This window comes from Eulemur rufifrons, chromosome 20, assembly GCF_041146395.1.
Source record: "Eulemur rufifrons isolate Redbay chromosome 20, OSU_ERuf_1, whole genome shotgun sequence".
Classification (NCBI taxonomy): Eukaryota; Metazoa; Chordata; class Mammalia; order Primates; family Lemuridae; genus Eulemur; species Eulemur rufifrons.
In genome coordinates this window covers 37,897,235-37,920,896 of record NC_091002.1, presented here as the reverse complement: position 1 = coordinate 37,920,896, position 23,662 = coordinate 37,897,235, and the positions used below count along the sequence as shown (strand labels likewise).

The 23,662-nt window shown below is 43.2% G+C and overlaps 1 protein-coding gene across 6 annotated transcripts in view; it reads left to right on the top strand.

Moving 5' to 3' along the window:
• KIF16B (kinesin family member 16B) overlaps positions 1 to 23,662 on the top strand; it is a 266,306-nt gene that overhangs the window by 158,772 nt on the left and 83,872 nt on the right. For 4 of the 6 annotated variants that reach the window (XM_069496657.1, XM_069496658.1, XM_069496656.1 and 1 more), the window contains exons 18-20: positions 15,355 to 15,408; positions 16,882 to 18,240; positions 22,241 to 22,393. In XM_069496657.1, coding sequence (XP_069352758.1) covers positions 15,355 to 15,408; positions 16,882 to 18,240; positions 22,241 to 22,393 — 1,566 coding nt within the window. Of the gene's footprint in view, positions 1 to 14,975; positions 15,009 to 15,354; positions 15,409 to 16,881; positions 18,241 to 22,240; positions 22,394 to 23,662 lie in introns of all 6 variants that reach the window. The other 2 variants (XM_069496655.1, XM_069496659.1) reach the window with 2 other exon arrangements.

The window sequence follows — 23,662 nt, the reverse complement described above, 5'->3', positions numbered from 1 at the left end:
AAATGGAGAATCGGCCGAGGCAGTCAGAGAATGTCAGTGAGAAGCAGTCTGTTTTAGACTGAACTACAGCTGGTCAATTAGATGGTTCTGGATGCATCTAATACCACCATTATGCTTCCTGTTCACCGGGCTTCAGTTAACAGGCACGTTTTGTCTCTGCTCCCCCTGCAGTACGTGTTGGTATAAATTCAAGGAAAAATTACTTAATACTTCATCACACCTTCTCTCTCCCTGGCTCTCAGCTCCCGTCGACTTGCCACCTGCTGTAGAGAATGATGATCCTGAATTTTAGGTCCCTGAAGGGTGGGTAGATCTTTAGCTGGCATTCTCCCCATGGTAACCACGTGTAAGTGTACAGTTCAATCGTGTTACGTGCATCAACATTATTGTGCAACCAATCTCCAGAACGCACGTCATCTTGCAAAATTGAAACTCTGTATTCGTTAAATGATAGCTTCCCATTCCCTCCTCCTTCCAGCTCCTGACAACCAACATTCCACTTTTTGTCTCTGTGAATTTGACTTCGTTAGGTACCTCATCTAAGTAGAATCGTACAGTGCTTGTCCTTTCGTGAGTGGCTTATTTCATTTAGCATAATGTCTCTAATTAAGGTTCCTCCACTTGGTAGCATGTGTCAGAATTTCCTTCGTTTTTATCACTGAATAATATTCCATTGTCTGTGTCATATATACCACATTTTGTTTATCCATTCATCTGCTGATGGACACTTGGGTTGTTTCTACCTTTTGGCTACTGTGAACAGTGCTTCTGTGAACATGGGTGTACAAATATTTGTTTGCGTCCCTGATTTCCATGTTTTGGGGCATACCCAGAAGTGGAATTTCTGGATCATACAATAGTTCTATTTTTAATCTTTCAGGGAACTGCCATGCTGTTCTCCATAGCAGCTATGCCATTTTACATTTCCACCAATAGGGCACAAGGGTTCCAATTTCTCCACATCCTCACCACACTTGTGATTTTCAGTTTTTTTGAAGTAGCCATTGTAATGGGTATGAGGTGGTATCTTATTGTGCTTTTTTTTTTTTTTTTCACTTTTTTCCTTCTGTTTTCTCAAGAATGTCCAATTTTGAAAACAGCATTTGGAAATATAGAAATAAAGAATATCTCAAATCCCCCAATAAGTATAGTAAATAAATGATGAATGTAGATCCAACATGGATGTATCCTGATGATTCCATGACCTCTCTCAGGTTCTGCCGGGTTCAGTTCAACCAGCCCATTCGCATGTTTCTCAAAACCGGATCAATGGTAGGAGTCCAAGAAGTGCTTATAGCCAAGGGCAGCCCGATCATCCTTGCACTGAGAGGGATCGCTCTGCTGGCAGAGCGCTGGGAACCTGGAGAAGCTGTATACGAGAGCTGTATACGAGGCACTAGAGGTGAGGGCTCGAGCTGAGGCAGCGGTGGCAGAAACCCAGAAGGCGGCTGAGCTGTGAAGATAATCGGGGCAGGGAGTCTTGAAGCCTGGATGATTAATTGGAGATGGGATGTCAAGAAAGGAAAGATGTTGACTCCCAATTTCTGGCTTAAATAACTGGTTGGGTGGTGCATGCCACCAGCTGAGATGGAAATATGGGAGAGGGAGGAGCAGGTTGTCAAGAGGCAAGGAAGATAGTGAATACAACCTTGAAAAACTAGGCCCCCGCCTTGAACTTTCTCCTGTAAGTGACTGTGCTTTTCGGTACTCTGTCAGCAATCAGATGTCCCCTGGGAAAAGCTGGGGTTTGTGTGGCCTGTCAGAAGCACCGGCTTGCAGGATGAAGGCAGTTCCCCCTGTTGAATAAAACAGATGTTCACAGCTCTTCCACTTGTACCTGGTTCATTCAGCTGGTGCTTGAGGGCCCATCATTTGTCCAGCCCCGTGCTGGGGCTCGAGTGATTAAGACAGACTGGGACTCAGTCACCTCGGAGCATGATTCGGTGAACAGAGAAGACACTCGTAAAGCCTTTCAGAAATCAGACAGCGGTAGCATTGTCTTAGCACATGACAAACCTGGGTTCATTTGGGGGGTCTTTAAATTAGGGAAAGTGTGTAGCTCCACCCAGACCCATGCTCCACGGTGCACTACATCTCATTGTAAGTCATCTCCTCGGGCACCCACGTGGTCACAGAGTCCCGTGAGCAATGTCGTAGCTTCAGCAGGTGAGCAAGCCCTGGAAAGGAGTGCAGAGGGCGGAGTCCCTTGCCCCCTGTTTGCCTTGTCACCTGTCTAGCACCAGTTTTAACAAACAGAGACTAAAGAGCATTGATGGCATGTCCTGCTCAGACGGACTTGTTTCAGAACTTTCTTCTGCTGCTCTTAATACTTTCCCCCTCACACGAACTAGCTGCTGGCCCTCCTAATTATTCCGTAATGCACAGTAGGTGCGTATCATGTTAGCTTCGTGGCCCCCACAACATGCCTATGCTCAGCCCTCCTTGCCTCCTCCTCCTTTGTGTTAAACCCTCATGCCCACGTCTGTCTAACGATGCGACTATTTCTGAGTTTCTACAGCTTCTTTCCCTTCTAGCCAATGAGTCCTGGGCACCAGCCTGCCCTCTGTCAGGTGATGGCAATCATCACCCACTCTAGCCCTCCGGGAGTCTTTTCTTTCCAAGGTGACTTCACATAGACTCTGTCTTCCCAGGCCTTGTCCCCTTGCTGTCCCCACCCACACCCCAGCAAGCCTGTGGGGCCTCTTCCCTCTGAGGATTTTGCTTCCCATCACTGTGGAAGAACATACAGGAGAGAGATTTTTTTTTTTCTTTAAATGACCAACGTGGTCAATATGTGAGAAATAGCAAATGCTGCAGAGTTCTGACTGTCATGGCCCTGACGTGATTCTTGACTTATCTATAAGATGGCAGAAGGGAGACTCATGGACCTGCCCTGGAGTCCTGTCCCAGCCTTGGACCTGAGGGTGGAGCTCACCACACCTCCGTGGCCCTTCAGGATGACCCTTTCTTCCTCCAAGACCCTCTCCTCTTCCCAGCGTCTGGCCTGGCCCCTCAGTACTCCTAGGAGGTGACTTCCAGCTCCAACCTGATCAACCATGAGTTGGTTCTGCAACATCATCTTCAGTCACTTTCCACCTTGAACTTTATCTTTTGGTTTAAGTGGATGATGCCTCGTTCTAGGCCTCTGGATCTATAAAACCTATCTATGAAACTGTCTATAAAACCTTCCTGCTCTTCATTCCTTGGCCAGTCATCTTCATCTTCTAAGAATTGTGTCCTTAAGAAGCTTTCTGTGCATCTCCAGTTTGACCCAAATGCTCCTTCTTTATCTTCTGGCAGGCATTTTGTGCATACTTGTGTCATAGCTTTTTCCAAACTCATTTAATTGATTCTTGTGCATTTAATTGATGTAGGCTCCTTGAGGGCAGGGACCATGCCTTACTCATCTTTAACCTGTAGAAGCTCGCACGTAGTGGGCACTTCACTAATGTTCACTGAGCTGTAGGTTTTGGCCAGCAGAATTGCTCTCAGCACAAAGGATGTGTCTGCTCGTAGGTGTCCAGGTGCCTTGTGCTTCATATGGGCCCTTTACACTTTTTAGTATCTTCACGGAACCTGGCCCTGTCTTTGTGAGTTGCTCACCCACAAAGATGTACTTCCTACATGTTTGGTGGTGTTCTTATCTATTGCAAATTAACATACCTCTTGGTTTCTTTGGTATTGTGTCGATCTGAGTGTGTGTTTTTCAATAGACTAAAAAATTACTGCATAGTACTCAATTTTTCCCAGAGCAAAGCTCTCTGAAAGAATTATGGCTGGTTTGCAAATTACGGTAAAATCCAACTTATCTTCCGAGCAACCTGATTTTTGTCTGTGTTCAGCAGGCAACTTCTTAATTTTCCAAATAGTCCATGTCTAAAAACAAACAAGCAAACAAACAAACAAAACTCATGCTCAGAATTATAGTTCAAATTGGAGTTTTACAAGTGAAATCCTTGCTACCCAAGAACATTGTATCAGCCCAACTGGGTGCGTAAAGTTAGAACATAGTTTTGGAACTTACTGCTGGCCCACACCTCGAGCTCCCTGGAAACTGTGATTTGTACACACACATGCGTGATACTTAGTGCCAGAGAATTTTTGGAAGAGGCAAAGCAGCCTGGTGACTTCCTTTGGGAGTTAGCTCCACTTTGGAGAAGTGCCCAGCTAGGGTCTTTGCCAGGCGATAATTTCCCTGCAGGGGAAACATTCCTCCTCAGCTGGCACAGAGTCCTGAAGAAGAAACCAAGCCGAATGCTCCGGCGTTCTCTGCCTTGCTCTGAGACTGCAAACAGGCAGCTCATTTGGCAGGATGTGGAAGCTTTCACAGCTTCTTGAAGGCGCTCAAAGCAAAATTAGATAACGTCCAAGCTCATTTCAGTCTTGAAAACAAAGGAATTTTTCACTGGCGCATTAGCCTCCTCTGAGCACTACCCAGTGGTGAGCCCATTTAAATGGATGTAGGTTGCAAACTCTGTTAGACCCAAGAAGATCAGAAGTCAGGATCAAACTTGCATTTGGTGAGCCACCTGAGGAGTGTCATCTGAGCGGTGTAGCGGCCCGAGCAGGGCTTTGGTTTGCGTCAGTGCCAGCACTGACCCTGTGGCCAGGAAAGGCCACGACGCTGAGGATGGCCTGAAGTCATCGCCCATCGGGACAGGAAGCCAGTTGAGCGATACTTAATTTCTTATTTTAATGTGTGCATTATGGGAAATTTAGAGATCACAAAGAAGCACAAAAAGAAGAAATTACTGCAGAGTTAACATGTTGCTAAATATTCTAGCCTGTAGTTCTTGTCTCTTCTATCTGTCTTTCTCTGTATGTGGGTGTGTGTAGATACACATTTATATATATACATTTATATTTTACATCTTTTACCAAGATGAGTTCATACTGGACTTGTAAGAGTTTGTTGCACTTAATACTTCTTTTCCTCTCAAATATTTGTATACATTATTGAAATGTCCGTATAATATTCCAGTATATGGATATTCCATATCTTATTTAATTTAAAGTCTACTGGTATGCATTTTGTTGTCTAGTTTTCAACCATCACAAGGTATTGGGATGAAGAGATTTGTAGCTAAATCTTTGTGGTTTCCCGTGGTTACTTCCTTCCTTCCCTCCCTTCTCTTCCTTTCCTTCCTCCCTCCCTCCCTCATGTCTTTTCTCCCTTCACTAAACTAGGAGTATAAATACATCACATTAGGGAGAAAGTAAGAAGACATCGATAAAAGGGTTATGTCCTTCATTGTAGGTAACTGTAAGCTTCCAGGAAACAGACATAGAATCTAGTTTGTTGTTCACGCAACGCACAGCATAGTACCTGGAACTTAATAGACATCTAATAAATGTGAATCCAGAGGAATTCACTTTTTCCACTTTCTTCACAGCAATGTAGAAGGGGCTTCAGAAATAGAATCTGCTCGTAGCTAGAGATATTCTTGACAAAGTTTGCACCTTCAGATGAGCTCATAATCCCCTGTGCATGTCCTAGGAGGGAAGACCACGTTTCCTGGCAGGCGCAGTGGCCTGCTGGCTACACTTTTCTCTGCTCTTCTTGCTCACTCTCTGCTATTTTATAAATTGTCTTATCCTGGTTTTTTCTTGCTGACCTTGAGCACAGACGTTTTATACATGTACTTGGCAATATTTATGTTGCTGGTAATTTGGTAGTTAGCCTGTGTTTTAGTTGATGGTTATTTACTGTGTTTATCTCTGCTGGTTTATTTTATTGGGCCTTACCATTTTTTAAAAAGTTTAGTTTGCTGCAAGGCTGTTTTTTCTTCAGTTTTTAGTTTCAGTTGTCTTGCTTTTTTATGGACCATTTACTGACTTTACAGTTGCTATAGATTGCCTTAAATAGCTTGTTAAGATACACAATCTTGGAGAACTTGTGATGAAAGCCACTGAAAGAAGTGGGCTTCTTCTTCCATTAACTGAGATTAGTGTTAATTACCGACTATCTTTTTTTCTTTTTTGTCCTTGAACATTATTCCACTGTGAGCCACTTTAGATGATGAGCTCCTGTGTGTTTTCTGTTTTCAAGGTAGCCAGAAAGATGAGATATGGACTTCAAAGAACGATCTGTCTTTATTCAGTTCCTTTAGATTGCATTATCGGAGTAGTGCGCTACATGTGCGCTTCACTTATTTTGTAACTGCACAATTTAAAGCTGAATTGTAAAGGTCAACCGAGCAAATGAGACTTTTCCTAGTTAAATGACGAATGGTTGTTATGGGCAAGGGTGGAGACAATAGATTTCCTCTTAGTCCGACATTAGTGGTCCCCAACCTTTTTGGCACCAGGGACCGGTTTCATGGAAGACAATTTTTCTGAGGGGGTGGGCAGCAGAGGGGAACGGTGAGCAATGGGAACGGCTGTAAATACTGATGAAGCTTCAATTGCTTGTAGTCACTCACCTCCTGCTGTGCCTGTTTGCTAATAGGCCACAGCCCAAGGGTTGGGGACCGCAGTCCTGCATGACAGCCTGATTTTCATTTGAAGGCACATACTGTATTAACTTGGTTACACAGCACCAGCTTTCTGTAATGTATTAACTCATTTGATCAGCTCACGTTGCTGATTCAGTCAAGTGTTCCAGTTATACATGTCCATTCTTGCTCCCAAGTTTCTGCATATGCTGTTCCCTCCTGCTGGGAGACTAGTCCATGTTTCCACCAGCTCTTCCCACGACCAAATCCTACATACTCTCTAAGACTCAGTTTAAATGTCACTTCCTCAAAGAGGATTTACCATCCCCAGTCCAAATTTCATCTCCTTGGCTAGTCACTCATAGCATCCTCCATCTTTCCTTGTGAGCACTTTAAATAGTTGGTGATTGTGTCTGTTGGTGAAACTGTTTGTCTACTCTTGGTCTCTGTACTTAGTGGTAAGTGAAGGGGTCTGATTTTCTCAATACTATATCCCCACTTCTAAGTGGGCGTTTAAGGAATAATTCTTGACTGAATGTGTGTATATGTGAATTGCTCCCCAAAAAGGCATTTCTATCCCCTTCTTTTATCACAGACGATAATTCTAACCTTGAATAGTTGTTTCCCAAGTCAGTGACATCAGATGTTCAGTCACCATCGGTAACCCCCATATCTCTTGACCTAAAGCTAATTGTCTTTGTTGCTGGAAACAAATGGAAATGAACCAGAGATTGATAGAGGTAAAACAGAAGTGAAATGATGGCTACAATCAAAGAGATTTAAAAAAAATTTTAAGAGGTAGTCTTGCTCATTATAAAATGAAATTCTTGTTATAAAAATATAAAACATGCAGAAATGAATAATCACAAATGTTCATAATCCTTCCACTAAGAAATAATGGTTTACATTTGTAATATTTGCTTAATTTTAAAGTACATATATTGTACATCAGATATCATAATTATCCATCAGGTGGAGTATTTAAAAAAATTGACATCACACTAGATTCACAGTTCTGTATTCTGCTTTTTCTCTCAATGTTTTATCGTGAGCTTTTTCTCAGGCCACTGAACATGATTCTTCATTCTATGTTTATATCATAATTTAACTTTGCCTAATGATTAAGGACACTTGGAACTATTTCTTTTTTTTCCATGTAAATTGTTGATGACATTGCAATTAATTCTTTTATATAAATCTTTGTCTGCCTTGTTATTTTGTCAGCATAATTCTTTATTTGGTGCCAGCTGCTATTTAAACTAAAGAAACAAGGGAAAGAATGAGGAGAGAAATGTCAGGGGATAAATAAGGAAAGGAAAGAATGAGCCACTGGATTGAAGACTAGAAAAGAAAAAGCCCAGCTGGGAGTGGGGGACAGGCTGGTGGAGGTATAGAAGGTGCCCCCTGAGACCTCCAGACTGGGGCGCATTTCAAGTGTTGCCTGGATAGACATGTTAGCATGTTGTCTTTTGTCTTTCACATGCGTGATTTCAAAAGTGTACAAAGGTATAAAGCAGATTCGCAAAGCTCTTCACTTCAGCCGTGTATTATCACTGCAGATGAACTGTGGTGCATCTTATGAGTCTTTTTTTGCATCTTCAAACTTCCCTTCTCTGCTCTCTTTTCTTTCTGCCCACAGGTGTGCACAGCTTTTCTTTCCTTAAACTAACCTCTTCTTGGGCTACCCAATATAGATCCCACCAAACTTTTTTCAGAATCGTCTGCCATGTTCATTTCCAGCAACATGAGCTTGTGTGCATATATCATGGTGCCTTTATGTATACAATTCCATGATATTGGGCTTCTGGCTCTGAAGCTCGTGCCCCTGACTTCAGAGCACTACCCATAGTAATCACTGGTTGATCACCTTGCAGAAAGCCCTTAGGATAAGTCAGCCAAGGTGGGGGTCTCTGCCCTCAAGGAGTCCTGGTGGAGGGGGGACAGCCCCCACCCTCTATGACCTGTGAGGCCCTGGCTCCCTGCTCTCCTCTTGCCACTCTCCTTAGCTTCATCTTTTCTCACCACGCCATCTTGCTGTGCTCCCAGGGCACGGCCCACGTCATTTCCTAGTCTATCTTTGGCTCCTCCCAGTGTCAGCACCAGACACATCCTCAAGGTCACTCCCTTTCTTCATGCAGCTCTCTCCTGAATGCCCCCTCTCAATCCATTCTCTTCCCCAGCTTTATGCTTTTTCATAGCACTTATCATATAACTCATTATTCTCAATATACTCATTATTAGTTAGCTGCCCCCAACTTTAGGACAGATGAGGGCAGCAGCTTGGGTTGTTTTGTTTTGTTTTGTTTTGCTGACTCAGCAGTGCTTAGGGCGCCCCCCCCCATAGGGGCTGCACAGGGTGGTGGAAGGGAAGCTTGCCCAGGACGGTGCCCCCAAGAGTGTGTCGGCTGGACCTGGAACATTCTGCCCACTGTCTAACTTCCTGGTTTTACTTCTTAATCACTTCCCTTTATTTCATCTAAGTACTAGCCAGGCCAGCCTCTACATGGCTTCCTCTGTGTACCTCCTAATTGTCTTTCTTCTCCTTCTATTTTTCTTCCGTTGGATTTGCCCCGCCCTATGCCTATCATAATTCTGTTCATTTGTCAAGGCCCCGATCAGACGACACCTCCTCTGCGAGGCCTCCTGTCATCCCTGCGGCCGTAACCGCTCTCCCTCCGCCCCATCCCCTGTCAATAGTGTGCCTTTCTCGTTGGGCTCATCACATTCTGTGTGATGGATATATGTGCACAGTTTCTTTCACCATGACTCCCTCTCTCAAGAGTGTCCAAGGGCACTTCATCCGTTCTTTATTCTCCTGACAGTCCCGCCTTGAATGTATCGGGAGCTTGGAGAGGTCAGCTGTGTGTGGAGAATGCACGGCCGAGTGCAGTGTCAGGAAGGCTGCCCGTGGTGCACTATGCTGGTTTGTCCAACAGGAAGAGTTATATTTTGGAATGATGGGTCATTTTTAACTTTTGGGAGGCTATTTGTGGGCTAAAAGGTACCATGGTTTGGTTGAGGAAGTGAAACAATTCTAGGGTGGATGGATGAGGAGTCGCAAGAGGTGGGCTTGACTCCTGGCTCTTCTAAAGAGGAAGTCACGCTGGGCCTTTCTCTCGTAGTCTGTGGGCCTCAGTCTCCTGGACTGAAAAGTAGGAGGGAGGGGGCAGGGTATAGGGTGTGTGCTGAGTTGACTATAGGATCACTTGAGTCCCCATCCAGTTCAAACTGCCTGTGAGCTGCTGGCTTGATCAGGAAAGTTTCTGGGTTTAACACCTGTGGTCTTGGCCATCATTTTTAGAGCACGGTGTATCACTGTTATGAGAAAAATAGGCTGGGGAATGCTTATGGTTTCAAATTTTACTATTTTTTTTTTTTTTTTAAAGCAATCATTGTTTCTTTGGGCGCTTTCCATTTGCAATACAAAAAGGGCTTAAGGCTGGCTTTTTGAAAAATTTAAGTGAATACTTTCTAGACTAGGGATTTGAAAGTTTATTAGAAAACCATTCCCAGAGTGTTTTGGATATTTATGTTATAAACTCTGACTTTTACTTTAGAGGGTTTAATTTCACAACCTTTTAGATTAAATTGCATGTGAGACTTCTTGCCGTTTCACCCCACCCCCATCTTGACTTACACACCTTGAATTGTGTGTGCTAAGTCCGTCTACTGTAGGATAACCTGACATCGATTTGAAAAAGGGATGAGGGGGAGTTAGTTGTGTAGAAATTCCAGTTGTCTCTACCAGGTACTGTTCTTAGCATTCTAATGGAAGTTAACCTGAGAGCCGATGCACCTAGGACAGACTTCAGGGCCTTTCCGTGTAGAGTCAGAGACCCGGATGAATGGCTGGATTCTTCTTTCATCAGTTTCCCTGAGCCTACCCCAGGAGAATATCTGCTTTCTCCTTATTCTTCAAAGAACATCTAGAATGTCAGGGTTCCCAATGTCAGGAAGAGGGTTGGATAGGTCCAGCACAAACCTAGTACCCAAATCTAAAATTTCTCTTCAGTCTTTAAGATACCCCAGTCTCCTTACAATTTGTTCGGTTGGCAGGTGGTTTGGGACTGGCCAAAAGTTCCTGAGGGGTGATAGGGTGGTGAGAAGGTCAGTCATTTTGATCTAAAGCATTGCAGAACCCACTGCAGTCAAAACCCAGGCCCTTGTGAAGGTTCAGGGAAAGGCGAAACCTCTTCCACTGGGTTCTAGTCCTTTTCTAGTTCCTACCAGAATATGGACTGAGAAATCCCACCAAGCATTTCAGACAACAGGCTGGGAGTGCTTAAAAAAATGACATATGTCTTGAAGGGCCCAGTACATAGTGAAAATGTGGGGTCTCCTGTTCATATATCATTAAGAATGAGAGCAAAGCTTCAAGTGCAGGGCCTATCTGAGCTCAGGCCCTGTGCAGCTGCATGGTCCTCCATATGCCCTTGGAGCCACCCCTATATTAGACTATAACTTAAAAATCACTTAGGAAAAATTGTGGCCGACCCATTGACCAAGAATTTTTTCCTTATCTGATTGATTGTATACCTACTGAGACAATAGAGTAAAACATTGATGTTGGGGACTTCACCAGTATGACTGCCTCAGCCCACCTCTGTTGCCAGGTGGGATCTTCCTTCCCAGCACGTTGTAGTCTGGAGCTCAGCTGCCATCACCTTCCTGGCTCACCTGCCGGCCACAATTGCCAGCGCAGGTGTTGGCTGGGCCTGGGTCACCATCTTCCTTTTAGAAAGTGAAATGACATGAGAGGTGCAAAACAAATAACATTAGGACAATAGAAGGATGTAGATATGTATGCTTTCAGTTTATTTACATTTTTCTTCCTTCCTTCCTTCTTTCCTTCCTTCCATCCATCCATCACAGTCTCACTTTCAATGTAATGGTGTAACCTGAGAAATTCCCACTCTTTCACTTTCTTCATTGTCAATGATAACAGGTACATTAATTGCAAGATATGCAGTTATACCTAAAATGCTAGATGTCTTTTAATGCAAAACAAAGGCCATTTCTCATAAAAATAGGTTTTGTGCTATGTTTTTTTATTGAACCAACACAGTATGTATACTTCCAAATGTCACTTTAAAATGCTATAAATAGCTGCAAAAAGTACATCCTTTTGTGGTTCTCCTTTTACTTATTACATTTGGGAAGTTAGCATTTGGGACCACGATAATTCCAGTAAAGTGAGGTAGTTAATTATGCTTACTTTAAAATGAAGCCACATCCAAGTACAATTATAGTTGATAATCTTTCCTTGATACTGACACTTTTCACATTTATATTTTACAATCTATTGTGGTTTTCTGTCTGAAATAATTATCGCTGATTATTGAAAGAGGAACATTTTAAAGTATGATTAGTAAATGTATAATATTTAGCAGAGGTTATACAGTATCAGCAATAGCTCATATCACCTCATATTTAAAATGTAGTCTCTAACTTTGAAATGACTCTCTTATATTGTTTGTGACTTTAAGTTAAGACTGAGCACCTTTATGGCTTTTATTTGTTTGTTTTTTAATTGTTGCTCTTATTTTTGAAGAAACGGGAATCATTACTAACCAAAGGGATATTGCTTTTAGTAGAAAATAAGCAGATTTTCTCCCTGTTATAAGAAGGTCACAGAAATAAAGAATCCTGCCCCATGAGCCAGACCACCCACCAGGCCCCACCTCCAACAATGGGGATTCAGATTTCAATATGAGATTTGGAGGAGACCACAGCCAATCTATATGCAGGGCCTAATGTGTGCATGTGCCATATAGGCATTTTATGTGTATTATCTCACTTGATCCTGGCTACAACCCTTTGGGGTGGGACCTGTTATTTGCTTCAACTCTATGGAAATGAAACATCCAAGGTTAAATAACTTGTATGTGGTCTTATAACCACTAGCATTTGTATTCAGACCTGCTGACCCCTTAGCTCAGCCTCTTAGCAGTTATGTTCTGCCTTCCCACCCCCATGGAACCTGGCCAGAAACCTCATGGTCATCTTTGACTTTTCCTTTCTCCTCACCACTCCCACCAAAACTAAACCAGTTATCAAATTCTGTTGGCTGGACCTGCTCAACATCAGAAGATATCTTCACACCTTTATTCCAGTTGTCTCAGATCCTGCCTCCATCATCTCTTATTTGACTTACTACAACTAAGTTGTCTCCTGGCTTCCACATTGCCCCTCCCATCTGTTCTCTACAGAACACCAGGTGTATGTGCTCTTAAACAGTCTGTTCCAAGATGCTTTTCTGCCACTGCCTTTAGGATCGAGTTCAGTGTTGTCAGTATAACTTCCAAGGCCCTTCACCATCTGGTTTCTGTTGTCCTCATGAGCTTTGTGTCTTGTCATTCCTCCCATAGCAAACCAAAATCTGTTTTTATTGAGCTCTCCTTGAATTTGGCTTATGACTGTGCACATGTGACATTGTCAAAGCAGTGTCTACTGATGGGCAGGTTAAGCTATTGTTTACAGAAAATAAAAATCAAGAATAAAGGCAATTCCATTAGGGAAAGTCCCTGGAGTTTTAAAGGTATTTTATCCAGTGATTCTTGGGACTGGACTTCATGCCTGTAATCCCAGCACTTTGGTAGGCCGAGGGGGGAGGATCCCTTGAGGCCAGGAGTTTAAGGCCAGCCTGGGCAACATAGCCAGCCTCTTATCTCTACAAAAGATTAAAAATTAACTCGGAGTGGTGGCACACATCTGTAGTCCCAACTACTCAGGAGACTGAGGCAGGAGGATCACTTGCCCAGGAGTTCGAGGCTACAGTGAGCTATGATGCCACTGTACTTCAGCCTGGGCGACAGAATGAGACTCCATCTCTTAAAAAAAATGGTATTTTATCCAGTGATTCTTTTTAGCTATACAAATATCTCTAGAAAGACTATATATAACTCTATACTGAAGTATGAAGATATCAACTTGAAAATTTCCCCAAGATTCTGTTTATTGTTAAATAAAAGAGAATGGTTATATATTAATTTTAATGAAGTCCTAAACCTACTTAATGTAATGACATATGGGCTGGCCTCCATAACTGGCAAATGCTTTTCATATATATTTATTGGACTGATTTCTCATAGATGACAATGTCTATAATAAGCTACAGATTATTTTCATTTGGCAGTAGGATACATAGAAGCCTAATGAACAAGTTTCAGTGAAGGATTTAATACTTTTGTTTTATATCACAAATTTGAACATTGCTCATAAAATGAGTTAATAGGAATTTGGGGAGCAGGGTATCATAGTTTCAAATCCTGGCTCTGCCTCATGTTAGCACTATGATCATGGGCAAGTTAACTTTTCTGAACCTTGGGGTTCCTCATTTGTAAGGTGGCAGTACTATTTGCTACCTGCAGAGTTTGCTGGGTGGGCAAAGGGAGATAACATGTATAAATCACCCATCACAGTACCTGCCAAGTAATAGGTACCTCTGTTCTACTTATGAAAGCCACCAGACACCTTAATCTCATTATTAGCCCCAATTAAGTCGGAAAGAGAACTGTTTGAAATATTTGTTAGCTAATTGTTAAGCAACTCCGTTGCCAATCTGGATTTACACAGTACCCACAGAGAAGGATTTATGGTAAATTTTTCCATAGTTCAGCTGTTTAGTTATAGCTGCTCTTCTACCACAAGAGGAAAATGTTTTAAGAATTACAGTTCGGCCGGGCGTGGTGGCTCACGCCTGTAATCCTAGCACTCTGGGAGGCCGAGGTGGGCGGATCGTTTGAGCTCAGGAGTTCGAGACCAGCCTGAGCAAGAGCGAGACCCCATCTCTACTAAAAATAGAAAGAAATTATATGGACAGCTAAATATATATATAGAAAAAATTAGCCGGGCATGGTGGTGCATGCCTGTAGTCCCAGCTACTTGGGAGGCTGAGACAGGAGGATTGCTTGAGCTCAGGAGTTTGAGGTTGCTGTGAGCTAGGCTGACGCCACGGCACTCACTCTAGCCTGGGCAACAGAGTGAGACTCTGTCTCAAAAAAAAAAAAAAAAAAAAGAATTACAGTTCACGCTGTTTAATCGGAGTAGTGAAACCTTGGCGATAATTAAATCTGATATTTGAGAAGAAATCAACTTGTGTTATCAATATTTCAGTGAGTTTTAAAATTCCCGATGACCGAGATCCCTTTACTCTGAAAACACTGTGGTAAATCTTTTCACGATCTCATGACCCTCATATTACATAACTACTCCTTGTAGAGGATCTTGATGCAGCTGTGTGCAGCACAACTGTCTATAAGGTAGTAAAAATATGACTTTGACTATTATTTTTAATTATTGGTATGTAATTTTTATCAATTTTATGATTAGCATGAGAAGTGTGTAAAACACAACAGAGCTACTTTTTGGAGTATTTGTTCCATGACATTATTGGAAAAAAGTGATATTTGCAAAAAGATGTTTCAATTTGTACATGGCTGTTAGCTTTTAAGTACCTTACCGCTTTTCTCCTTATGTTTCCTCCTGTTAAATTTCTTTCTTAATTGATGTCTGTGCTTTCTCTCTCTACCTCCCTGACAGCCTTTTCCCTATAAAAGGACCCATCTGTCTAAGGTAGAGATGCTCTGTTTTTATATATTAATCAATCACTCAGCTGCATGGAGTAGACATGCTTATCATTTAGAAGTCTCATTTAACTTTGCTTTTTCAATACAGTGTTTTTTTGTTTGTTTTCTGTCGAGTAATATCTGTTCTTTTCAGTCTGAGTTCAAGCGCCCAGAAGTATGTCTAATTTCTAATCATAGTCATAGAGCAAAGAATACATTTTAAATTTGCTAATCTATGGTAATTAAAAATAATAGTTGAAAGCTGATGCTCTTTGTAATATATGATTCTATATACAGAGAGTGAGAGAAAAGCTCTTTCAGACAAGTGACTCATTTTCATTTGATTTTATTAGACTTGAATTTGAGAGGCAACAGCGTGAAGAACTTGAAAAACTAGAAAGTAAAAGGTAAGCCATGTGGGGTTTGAGTTTCAACACTGTTGTAGTCTGTGGATTCCTGTGTTCATATCCTGGACTGAATTCATCTATGTCCATCTCAGTACTTCCCTCTTGCTCCATGTCTGTTATTTACATGTTTTAAGTCTCTACGTCATTTCTTTTTAACTCTTAGTTTTACTTCATGTTTAATTGTTTTTTTAAACATTTCATCTTCAAATATTTGTGACAACGGGGGAATAGACTCATTGTGCAATTTGAATACGATTAAACTGAATACATCAAATATATATTTGTTTAAATTTAATTCAAAAGTATGTCTTCTCTTAATAATATCCCCTGAGTTTTTAAAAAGCCAAGAGAATGACAATTTCCCTTCCCTATACCTCCCCCATTTTTAAACATTTTCCTTATGTTGTTTGGCCATTTGTATTTCCCCATCTACAGTTCTCCTCTTCATATTTAATTTGAAGAGTTCCTTGTATGTTCTGAAATAATTCTTTGTCTGATAAAACCTGTTTTCTCCTTTTCTTGTTTTCCTGTCCTATTTAATAAGCTAGGAAGTGACCAAGGATGGAGACTGGAACAGAAACTAAGGCCATAGAAAATCTGCAAACTCTACATATTTATTTCCTAGAATCTGGAGTTTAAATGTCACAAATGAATTAGTTTAGTTTTCAATTAAACTAATGTAGCACACAGGATAAATGTTTGGTGGGTCAGGAGATGAAAGCCACACATCCGTACTTGTACTCTGTGTTCTTGCTTCAGAGGCCATCCCAGTCCTGAAACTTTGACATAGCACCTGGGGAAGATCACTTGTTCTTCAAGAGAAAACATAACATATAACCCCTGGAACCATGCATCTGAGTATTCTAATGGAGACTCCAGTTATTTTCAGTGTTATGCGCTAATAAACTAATATTTGGGGCCATTTGGTGATCACCGTTTATCCCAAACTAGTGATTAAATGCTAAATAGCATGTAGTTGTTTGAGCTGGAACAATGAACTGTTGATTATCTTGACTTTGATATTTGACCCCAATGAGTTAAGGACAGCATAGGCATTTTTATTTAATGTCATTTTGTAACAGAACTTCTGTTGAGTTTCAGTCATTGGGCCGAATAAAATTATTCACATTTAAATTTAAATTGGCCATGGTTCTTCCTCTTTGAGCTCAGGGGGCTTTTAAAATTATATCATGCATAACACATTATGATTATAGGCTCTACAAAGAAATGATACCAGAAGCTACTTCAGGAGACTTAGGCAGATGATACATTGGACTGTTAAAGAAGAAAAACAAAATTAACCAGGAAGCTGCTGAAAATTTAAAAGGAGAGCAGTTCTTTTTCTTTTTTATTTTAATGACGTTTTGGCTTTGTGTTGTGTATGCATCCTCAGAACATTTCAGTTAGGGAGAAGTTAGAGCAACATTTGAACATGGTGCTCCAATAATGATCAGTCAAGACTTTGCCTTTCAGGAAACTCATCGAAGAAATGGAGGAAAAGCAGAAGTCGGACAAGGCCGAGCTGGAGCGGATGCAGCAGGAGGTGGAGACGCAGCGCAAGGAGACGGAAATCGTGCAGCTGCAGATCCGCAAGCAGGAGGAGAGCCTCAAACGCCGGAGCTTCCACATCGAGAACAAGCTGAAGGACCTGCTGGCCGAGAAGGAAAAGTTTGAAGAGGAGAGGCTGAGGGAGCAGCAGGAGATCGAGCTGCAGAAGAAGAGACAGGAAGAAGAGAGCTTTCTCCGCATCCAGGAAGAGCTTCAGCGGCTCCGAGAACTCAACGACAACGAGAAGGCCGAGAAGATTCAGATATTCCAGGAGCTGGACCGGCTCCAAAGGGAAAAAGACGAACAGTGTGCCAAGCTGGAACTGGAAAAGAAGAGGCTGGAGGAGCAAGAAAAGGAGCAGGTCATGCTGGTGGCCCACCTGGAAGAGCAGCTCCGGGAGAAGCAGGAGATGATCCGGCTGCTGCGGCGCGGGGAGGTGCAGCGCGTGGAGGAGGAGAAGCGGGACCTGGAGGGCATCCGCGAGTCGCTCCTGCGCGTGAAGGAGGCTCGCGCCGGCGGGGACGAAGACGGCGAGGAATTAGAAAAGGCTCAGCTGCATTTCTTCGAGTTCAAAAGAAGGCAGCTGGTCAAGCTAGCGAACTTGGAGAAGGACCTGGTTCAGCAGAAAGACCTCCTGAGAAAAGAAATAGAAGAAGAGCAGGAGATCCTAGAGCAATTAAAATGTGACAATGACGAAGAGTCTAGGTTGTTGGGAAAACATGATGAGAGCATCGCCACGGTCACCCAGGTGGCTCTAGATTTAGAGAAAATAAAGCCAGTGGAGTACAGGCTGCAATATAAAGAACGCCAGCTACAGTACCTCCTGCAAAATCATTTGCCAACTCTGTTGGAAGAAAAGCAGAGAGCGTTTGAAATCCTCGACGGAGGCCCTCTCAGTTTAGACAACACTCTTTATCAAGTTGAAAAAGAAATTGAAGAGAAAGAAGAACAGCTTGCACGGTACCAAGCCAACGCTAGCCAGCTGCAGAAGCTCCAAGCCACCTTTGAATTCACTGCCAACATCGCGCGCCAGGAGGAGAAAGTGAGGAAGAAGGAAAAGGAGATTCTGGAATCACGGGAGAAGCAGCAGAGGGAGGCGCTGGAGCGGGCGGTGGCCAGGCTGGAGAGGAGGCATTCGGCCCTGCAGCGGCGCTCCACCCTGGGCGTGGAGATCGAGGAGCAGAGGCAGAAACTCGCCACTCTGCACAGCAGCAGCGGAGAGCAGTCGGGGCTCCGGGCCAGCCTGGAGGCTGAGCAGGAAGCCCTGGAGAAGGACCGGGAGAGGTGAGGTGCAGGGAGGGAGGGTGCAGCATACAGTGGGTGCCAAATGATCGATCGTTTCCTACCCCTCCTCCTCCCCATTGGTGTGTTTCTCACTGCCTTTTAAAAAAGTGATTCTTTTAGCTTTTCTATTCTCTGATACATAGGCAAATGTTTATTTTTACCAACACTGAGAAAAGTACCCCGAACATTCTTTTATTTCTCCTTAGGATCCTTCTTTTAGAATCATTGGCCTAGAATCATTGGCTTTAGAAAAAACACATAGACAAAAGCAAAGGTCTTGTCCATCATCGCACTGACCTGTGGAATGTATGTGTTTTATTTAATATTTTGATAAATGCAAAAGACTAAGAAAGCTTCTGCCTTGATTCTGCTCCGCTTTCTCCGTTCCTCTCCCCCCTCCCCTTCGTCTCTTTCCTTCTCTCCCTATTTTTTTTCCTCCTGCCCTCTTCCCTCACCTCCTCCCCTGTCCGCTCCCCTGCCCTCCTCACCAGTGGCTTCACGTCTTCCCTGGTGACTAGCACTTGTGGATTCGCAGAGCTCATGGGCTGCATATAATGTACTGATTCTCACAACCTGGTGGGAACTCAAAATCAATACTTCCTCATCCTTGCTGAGTCGCAGTGTTTGAGAGGAGGCCTCAGGACTCTCCATTAAAAAACAGCCAACCAAACCAACAAACCACACTCTGAACACAGTGAGATATCCAAACACGTTTGTTGATTTGCTGATATTTTTGGTGTTGTGAAAAATCAAATTAGGAAACAAGCACTCTTTTTGTAGTAAGGTAGAACCAAGTTTATCTTTCCCCACCTATTCCCTGTCACCATGCTTACCAGACAGTATGTTCTCAAAATGACTAAGTACATGAATTTCAGAACACCTTTCTAGAGCCCTGCAGACAGGAGGGAAAGACTCCCAGGAAGGCTGGTGGCCGGGTGTGCACACCTCACCCAGTTGAGACCTGCAAGGAGGCTTCACACCCTGGCCCAGCCCCTTCCTGCCTAGGTGACCTTGGGCAGGATCTTGCATCTTTGGGCCTCAAGAAGCTGGTGGATGAGATCAGGAGTCTGTGAATTTTCTTTTAGCTCCAGACCTTTTGGTCTGTTGAGGCTGGAGGGCCTAGAACCCTGTTCTCTTCCCACTCACAGCACCTTCTGAGGGGGCTTCTACACAAGTCCAGTCTCCTGGCCTCGAAGACCCAGGCTTGGCATTTGGCAGGGGCATGGGGTCAATTGCTGGTGACGAGGCAAGACTTTCTCAGAGGTGTTGCCTTAAGCCTCTGCCCATCAGCTTGCCTGCAAAGGTCAGGACAGCCTCCTTTCAAATGATAGGCTTATTGTGTGGATTATATTTTCAATTGCTCTCTGGTAATTCCCTCAGGCAAAACAGCAACAAAATAACGATCAAAAACCATAATGCTGTTATTTCAGAGAAATAGGTTGGAGATTTAAGAAAAGATTGCAGGTATGTTATGTAAATGAAATTGCTGGACAAAGCTGCAGCCCCAGGAAATTTTAAGTAGTGGGGGGCACGCTCTCAATTTGTATCCTGCAGTGTTCAATGAGAATGCAGCCTGAGCTTTTAACTTGATGTCCCCAGCTTTTGTTAACCGGCCATTTAGTATTAATACTCTATAATAGTATTGCGATTTCCATGGAAGTGATTACTCAATGTCAGCATTCCTCCAGAAGCCACACAAAACCAGGTTGTTCACTGCAGAAGTTTAGATGAAATAGACTTTGCTAAGACCTAACTCAGGCCAACACATTCTAGGCTCTTTGCTCTGTGCTGCCCCTGCAGCTGTCTGTGGGTATGTCTGCTGTGTTTTATCTTCTCTCAGGGTTCTCATAGCTAAGCCAGGACCCACTGTGCAGCCTGACTTGGCCCCTTTTGAAATTCCACAAGTGTGAAATATTAAATTCATGTGGGACCAGACTGGATAACTACCCCAAACTTGGCTTTCCCATTGGCTTCTCAGTGCCTTGTGAACAAGGTTTAATCCATTTTATTGCCTCCTTTTCAACCACCTGCTCGTTCCAGCTGCCCCAGTGACATGTATCAAGCAGCCTAACTAGAAAAGCCTCCGTACCCCTGTCCCCGTGGCAGGGATAACAGAGGCAAACTGTTCATACCCACATTTAATGATACTATCTCATCACAGTCCTTTAGTAATAGTGATGATGATAATAATAGTCACGATGTAAACATGAAGATTAACCTGTGTAACTCAACTCTGTTTTCAATGCCATATGTGCATTGTGGTTCACTCTTCCAATTAAGAGTGCCATCATCTCTAGTTTACAGATGGAAAAATTGAAGCCTGTGATGCTGGGATAGCCACTGGGGGCTACTGTCCCATAGTTAGAAAGCGGCAGAGCCGCAACTCAGGTCCAGGCCCATTCACCACTTGGCTCTCTTGTCTACCAGCCATGTGGCTGCCACATAGGCAGGCCAGTTCGTCACATGGAATGCCTTTCCGGGGATGTCCTGCTTGTCCCTTGCCACCCATATGCATCTCACTCAGGCTTCAGGGCTCCACTCAGCCCCTTCTTTGCTCTGTGGAGTCTTTCCACTGCCCCAGCCCTGAAATACACCTCTCATAACTCCAGCAGGAGTCTTAACTGTAAACATTGCTAATTACCTGCTCACATCCTACTGGTTTTCCTTGCCATTGCTGAGACCCTGTTAATATTGTCCCCTGATCCTCTGCCTACCTTTGGCCTGGCTCCTTACATCATTCTTCATTGCTTACTCCCTCCTTTTATGAAAATACTATATGTCCTGCAAGTTGATTCTCAGGAAGTACTAGCCAATCAGTAGACAGAGGAAGGGCTGAGTGAAGCTGGGCACTGTCTCCTACTGATCCCATGAGGGCTTACCCCTGGTGACCCTGTGATCACGTGTCTGAGAGTTAAGAACTTGGTGTTTGTGTTCAGGATAGAGCAGTCAGGTTGCTACTGGTGACACCAGAGGGCTGGCAGCAGCATGGTGTGTCAGCAAGTGAAGCAAGAATCTCTGATTTTTGGAGTTGAAGGAATTGAGAGATCAGTTGACTCTCATTTGATCCATGAAGAAATTGAGACCCAGATTTAAATAATTTGCCCAAGTTCACCCAGCGATTGGGCTGCAGTTCTAAGTTCCCTGGGGCCATATTTACTGGCAAGCTTGGCCCCCTAGCCTGATGGTGCCAGATTACGGCGTACCTGTGCCAGCAGGAGAGCTGCCTTACATACACTTGACCTCGTATAAGATGTATCATTTATCACTGGAGATGAATTTTTGGTTCCAGTGTTTATGGTTTATTTTAATTTCTCATGGAATCAACCTTCTCCCCCCAGGGCTGTCTCATCTGCTTCCCCTCCTCCCACCCTCTGCCTTAGCCAGAGTAGAGTCCTAGCTTTCCTGGCACAGCCCCCTTGCTTTTATATATGATGCTCTCTGTGCTTGGGCTTGATAATCTTCTACCATCGTCTTCAAATGCCCACATTCCCACTGGCTTTTGAAGACTCAGTGTAGAACTGCTTTGACTGTGAAGTTCTTCCTAGATAGGTAGTTTTTAAAAACTCTGTAAAGCACAGATCTCTTGTTGAGCAGAAATATTTAGTGGAACCTGGATGTGTTGTCCACAATCAACTCTTGTTGAAGCAGGAGTTAGAGAACTCAGAATCCTACACATCTACCTCTGAGGAGTTGCTTGGAGCACAGTGGGAATATCTTTGCTTCTATGGTCAAACTGTCTCCGATTTTTGTATGCCTTACAGCGCTTGTCCTGGACCCCTCTTGTGGCCCATTATCACCTTATATCCTGTCCATGGGTATGTAGTGCCTCTTCTACTAGAAGGTGTTACAGGTATGTGGCACCTTTTCTACTGGAAGGTAAAGCTCTTTATACATGGAGTTCTTGTCTGTGTCCCCATGGATTCTAAAACAGTGTCTCAAACTGTGAAGATGCTCAGGAAATACTATCAGTGAATGAATGATGTGGCTCCCATCTCTGTAGGTTAGAGCATGAAATCCAGCAGCTGAAGCAGAAGATTTGTGAGGTCGATGGTGTTCAGAAAGGCCATCATGGAAACCTGGAGGAGAAGGCTGCTTCTTCCAGCTTGCCATTCAGTGCCGAAAAATCTCACCTGGGCCCCCTGATGGACGCCAGGTACTGGCCATTGCACTGATTCCATGCTTTTCATTCAATGTGATTTAACAACTCGCTGTACCTGTATTGGCCAGTTTGCCTATGGAGGGGTCTATCAAGGGTAGCAAATAATAGATGTGCCTGAGATGTGCTCTGTCTTTGGCAGCTGCTACCCTGCCAGTGGTGGGGTGAGAGGTCATTTGAAGGAAGTTAAGGATTGAGAACTGGTTAGCTGGGTCCAAGGAATTTTGGTGCAAGTACAGTCATCCCTCAGTGTCTGTGGGGGATTGGCTCCAGGACCACCCTTGGATACCAAAATCCATGCATACTCAAGTCGGCCCTGCAGAACTCAAGGTTAGGAAAAGTTGGGTTACACATCCTGTGAATACTGTATTTTTGATCCATGGTTTGGTTGCAGATGCAGAACCTGCCAATAGGAAGGGCCAACTATGTTTATTGGGGAAAAAACCCCACGTGTAAGTGGACCCATGTAGTTCAAGCCTTATTGTTCAAGGGTCAGTTGTAGTTTGTGTGAGAAGGTAGAATTAAAAGGTGCAGGGAAACAAGCTCATCCAGAACGAAATGATGCAAGGCCAGGTTGAACAGAGCAAAGATGTAGAATTAATTGAATTGTGCCAAGAAGAAGGACCTTGTGTTGACAGTCAATCTGTATGTCATTGATAACAAATAGATTAAGTTTTGATTTTCAACTTAGATGGCATTGTGAGTTTCTCTGTGGCTTAGAGCTTTTAGATAAATCAACTTAATCATTCCTTGCCTATAAAAAAATGTTATTTTTCTCCACCCCATCTATACTATGGGAACATTTGAAACTGGGTCGTCCTGAACCCTGGGTATTAGGAGATAGATATTTGGATATCAAAATGTACTCAGAATGGCATGAGCCTCTCTAGCCCTTTAAATCTAGGTCTACATGTTCCACAGGGCTAGTTTAAAATTTAAGTGACTATCAGGGGAGATAATTTATAAATGTCTTTGGCTCATGTTCAGTTGCACATGTTTTTGTTTTCAATACTGAAAGGTAAATTTGGTACTTTATTTGGGCTATTCTACCTAAAAGAGTGATCTCTTTACCTGGTATTTTAGAAAATCATTTTTTTTGTGGTTAGCGGTACACAAATGTTTGCAGGATTGTGTATGTGTTTATGCAGGTCTACATATTTATTTATTTAGTGAGAGTGCTAAGATGTAAACATGGAAACCATTTAATTTAAAATAATCCTTCTAATTAGTGTCTGTGGAATTGGGGGAGGGGAGCCTAGAACTGCA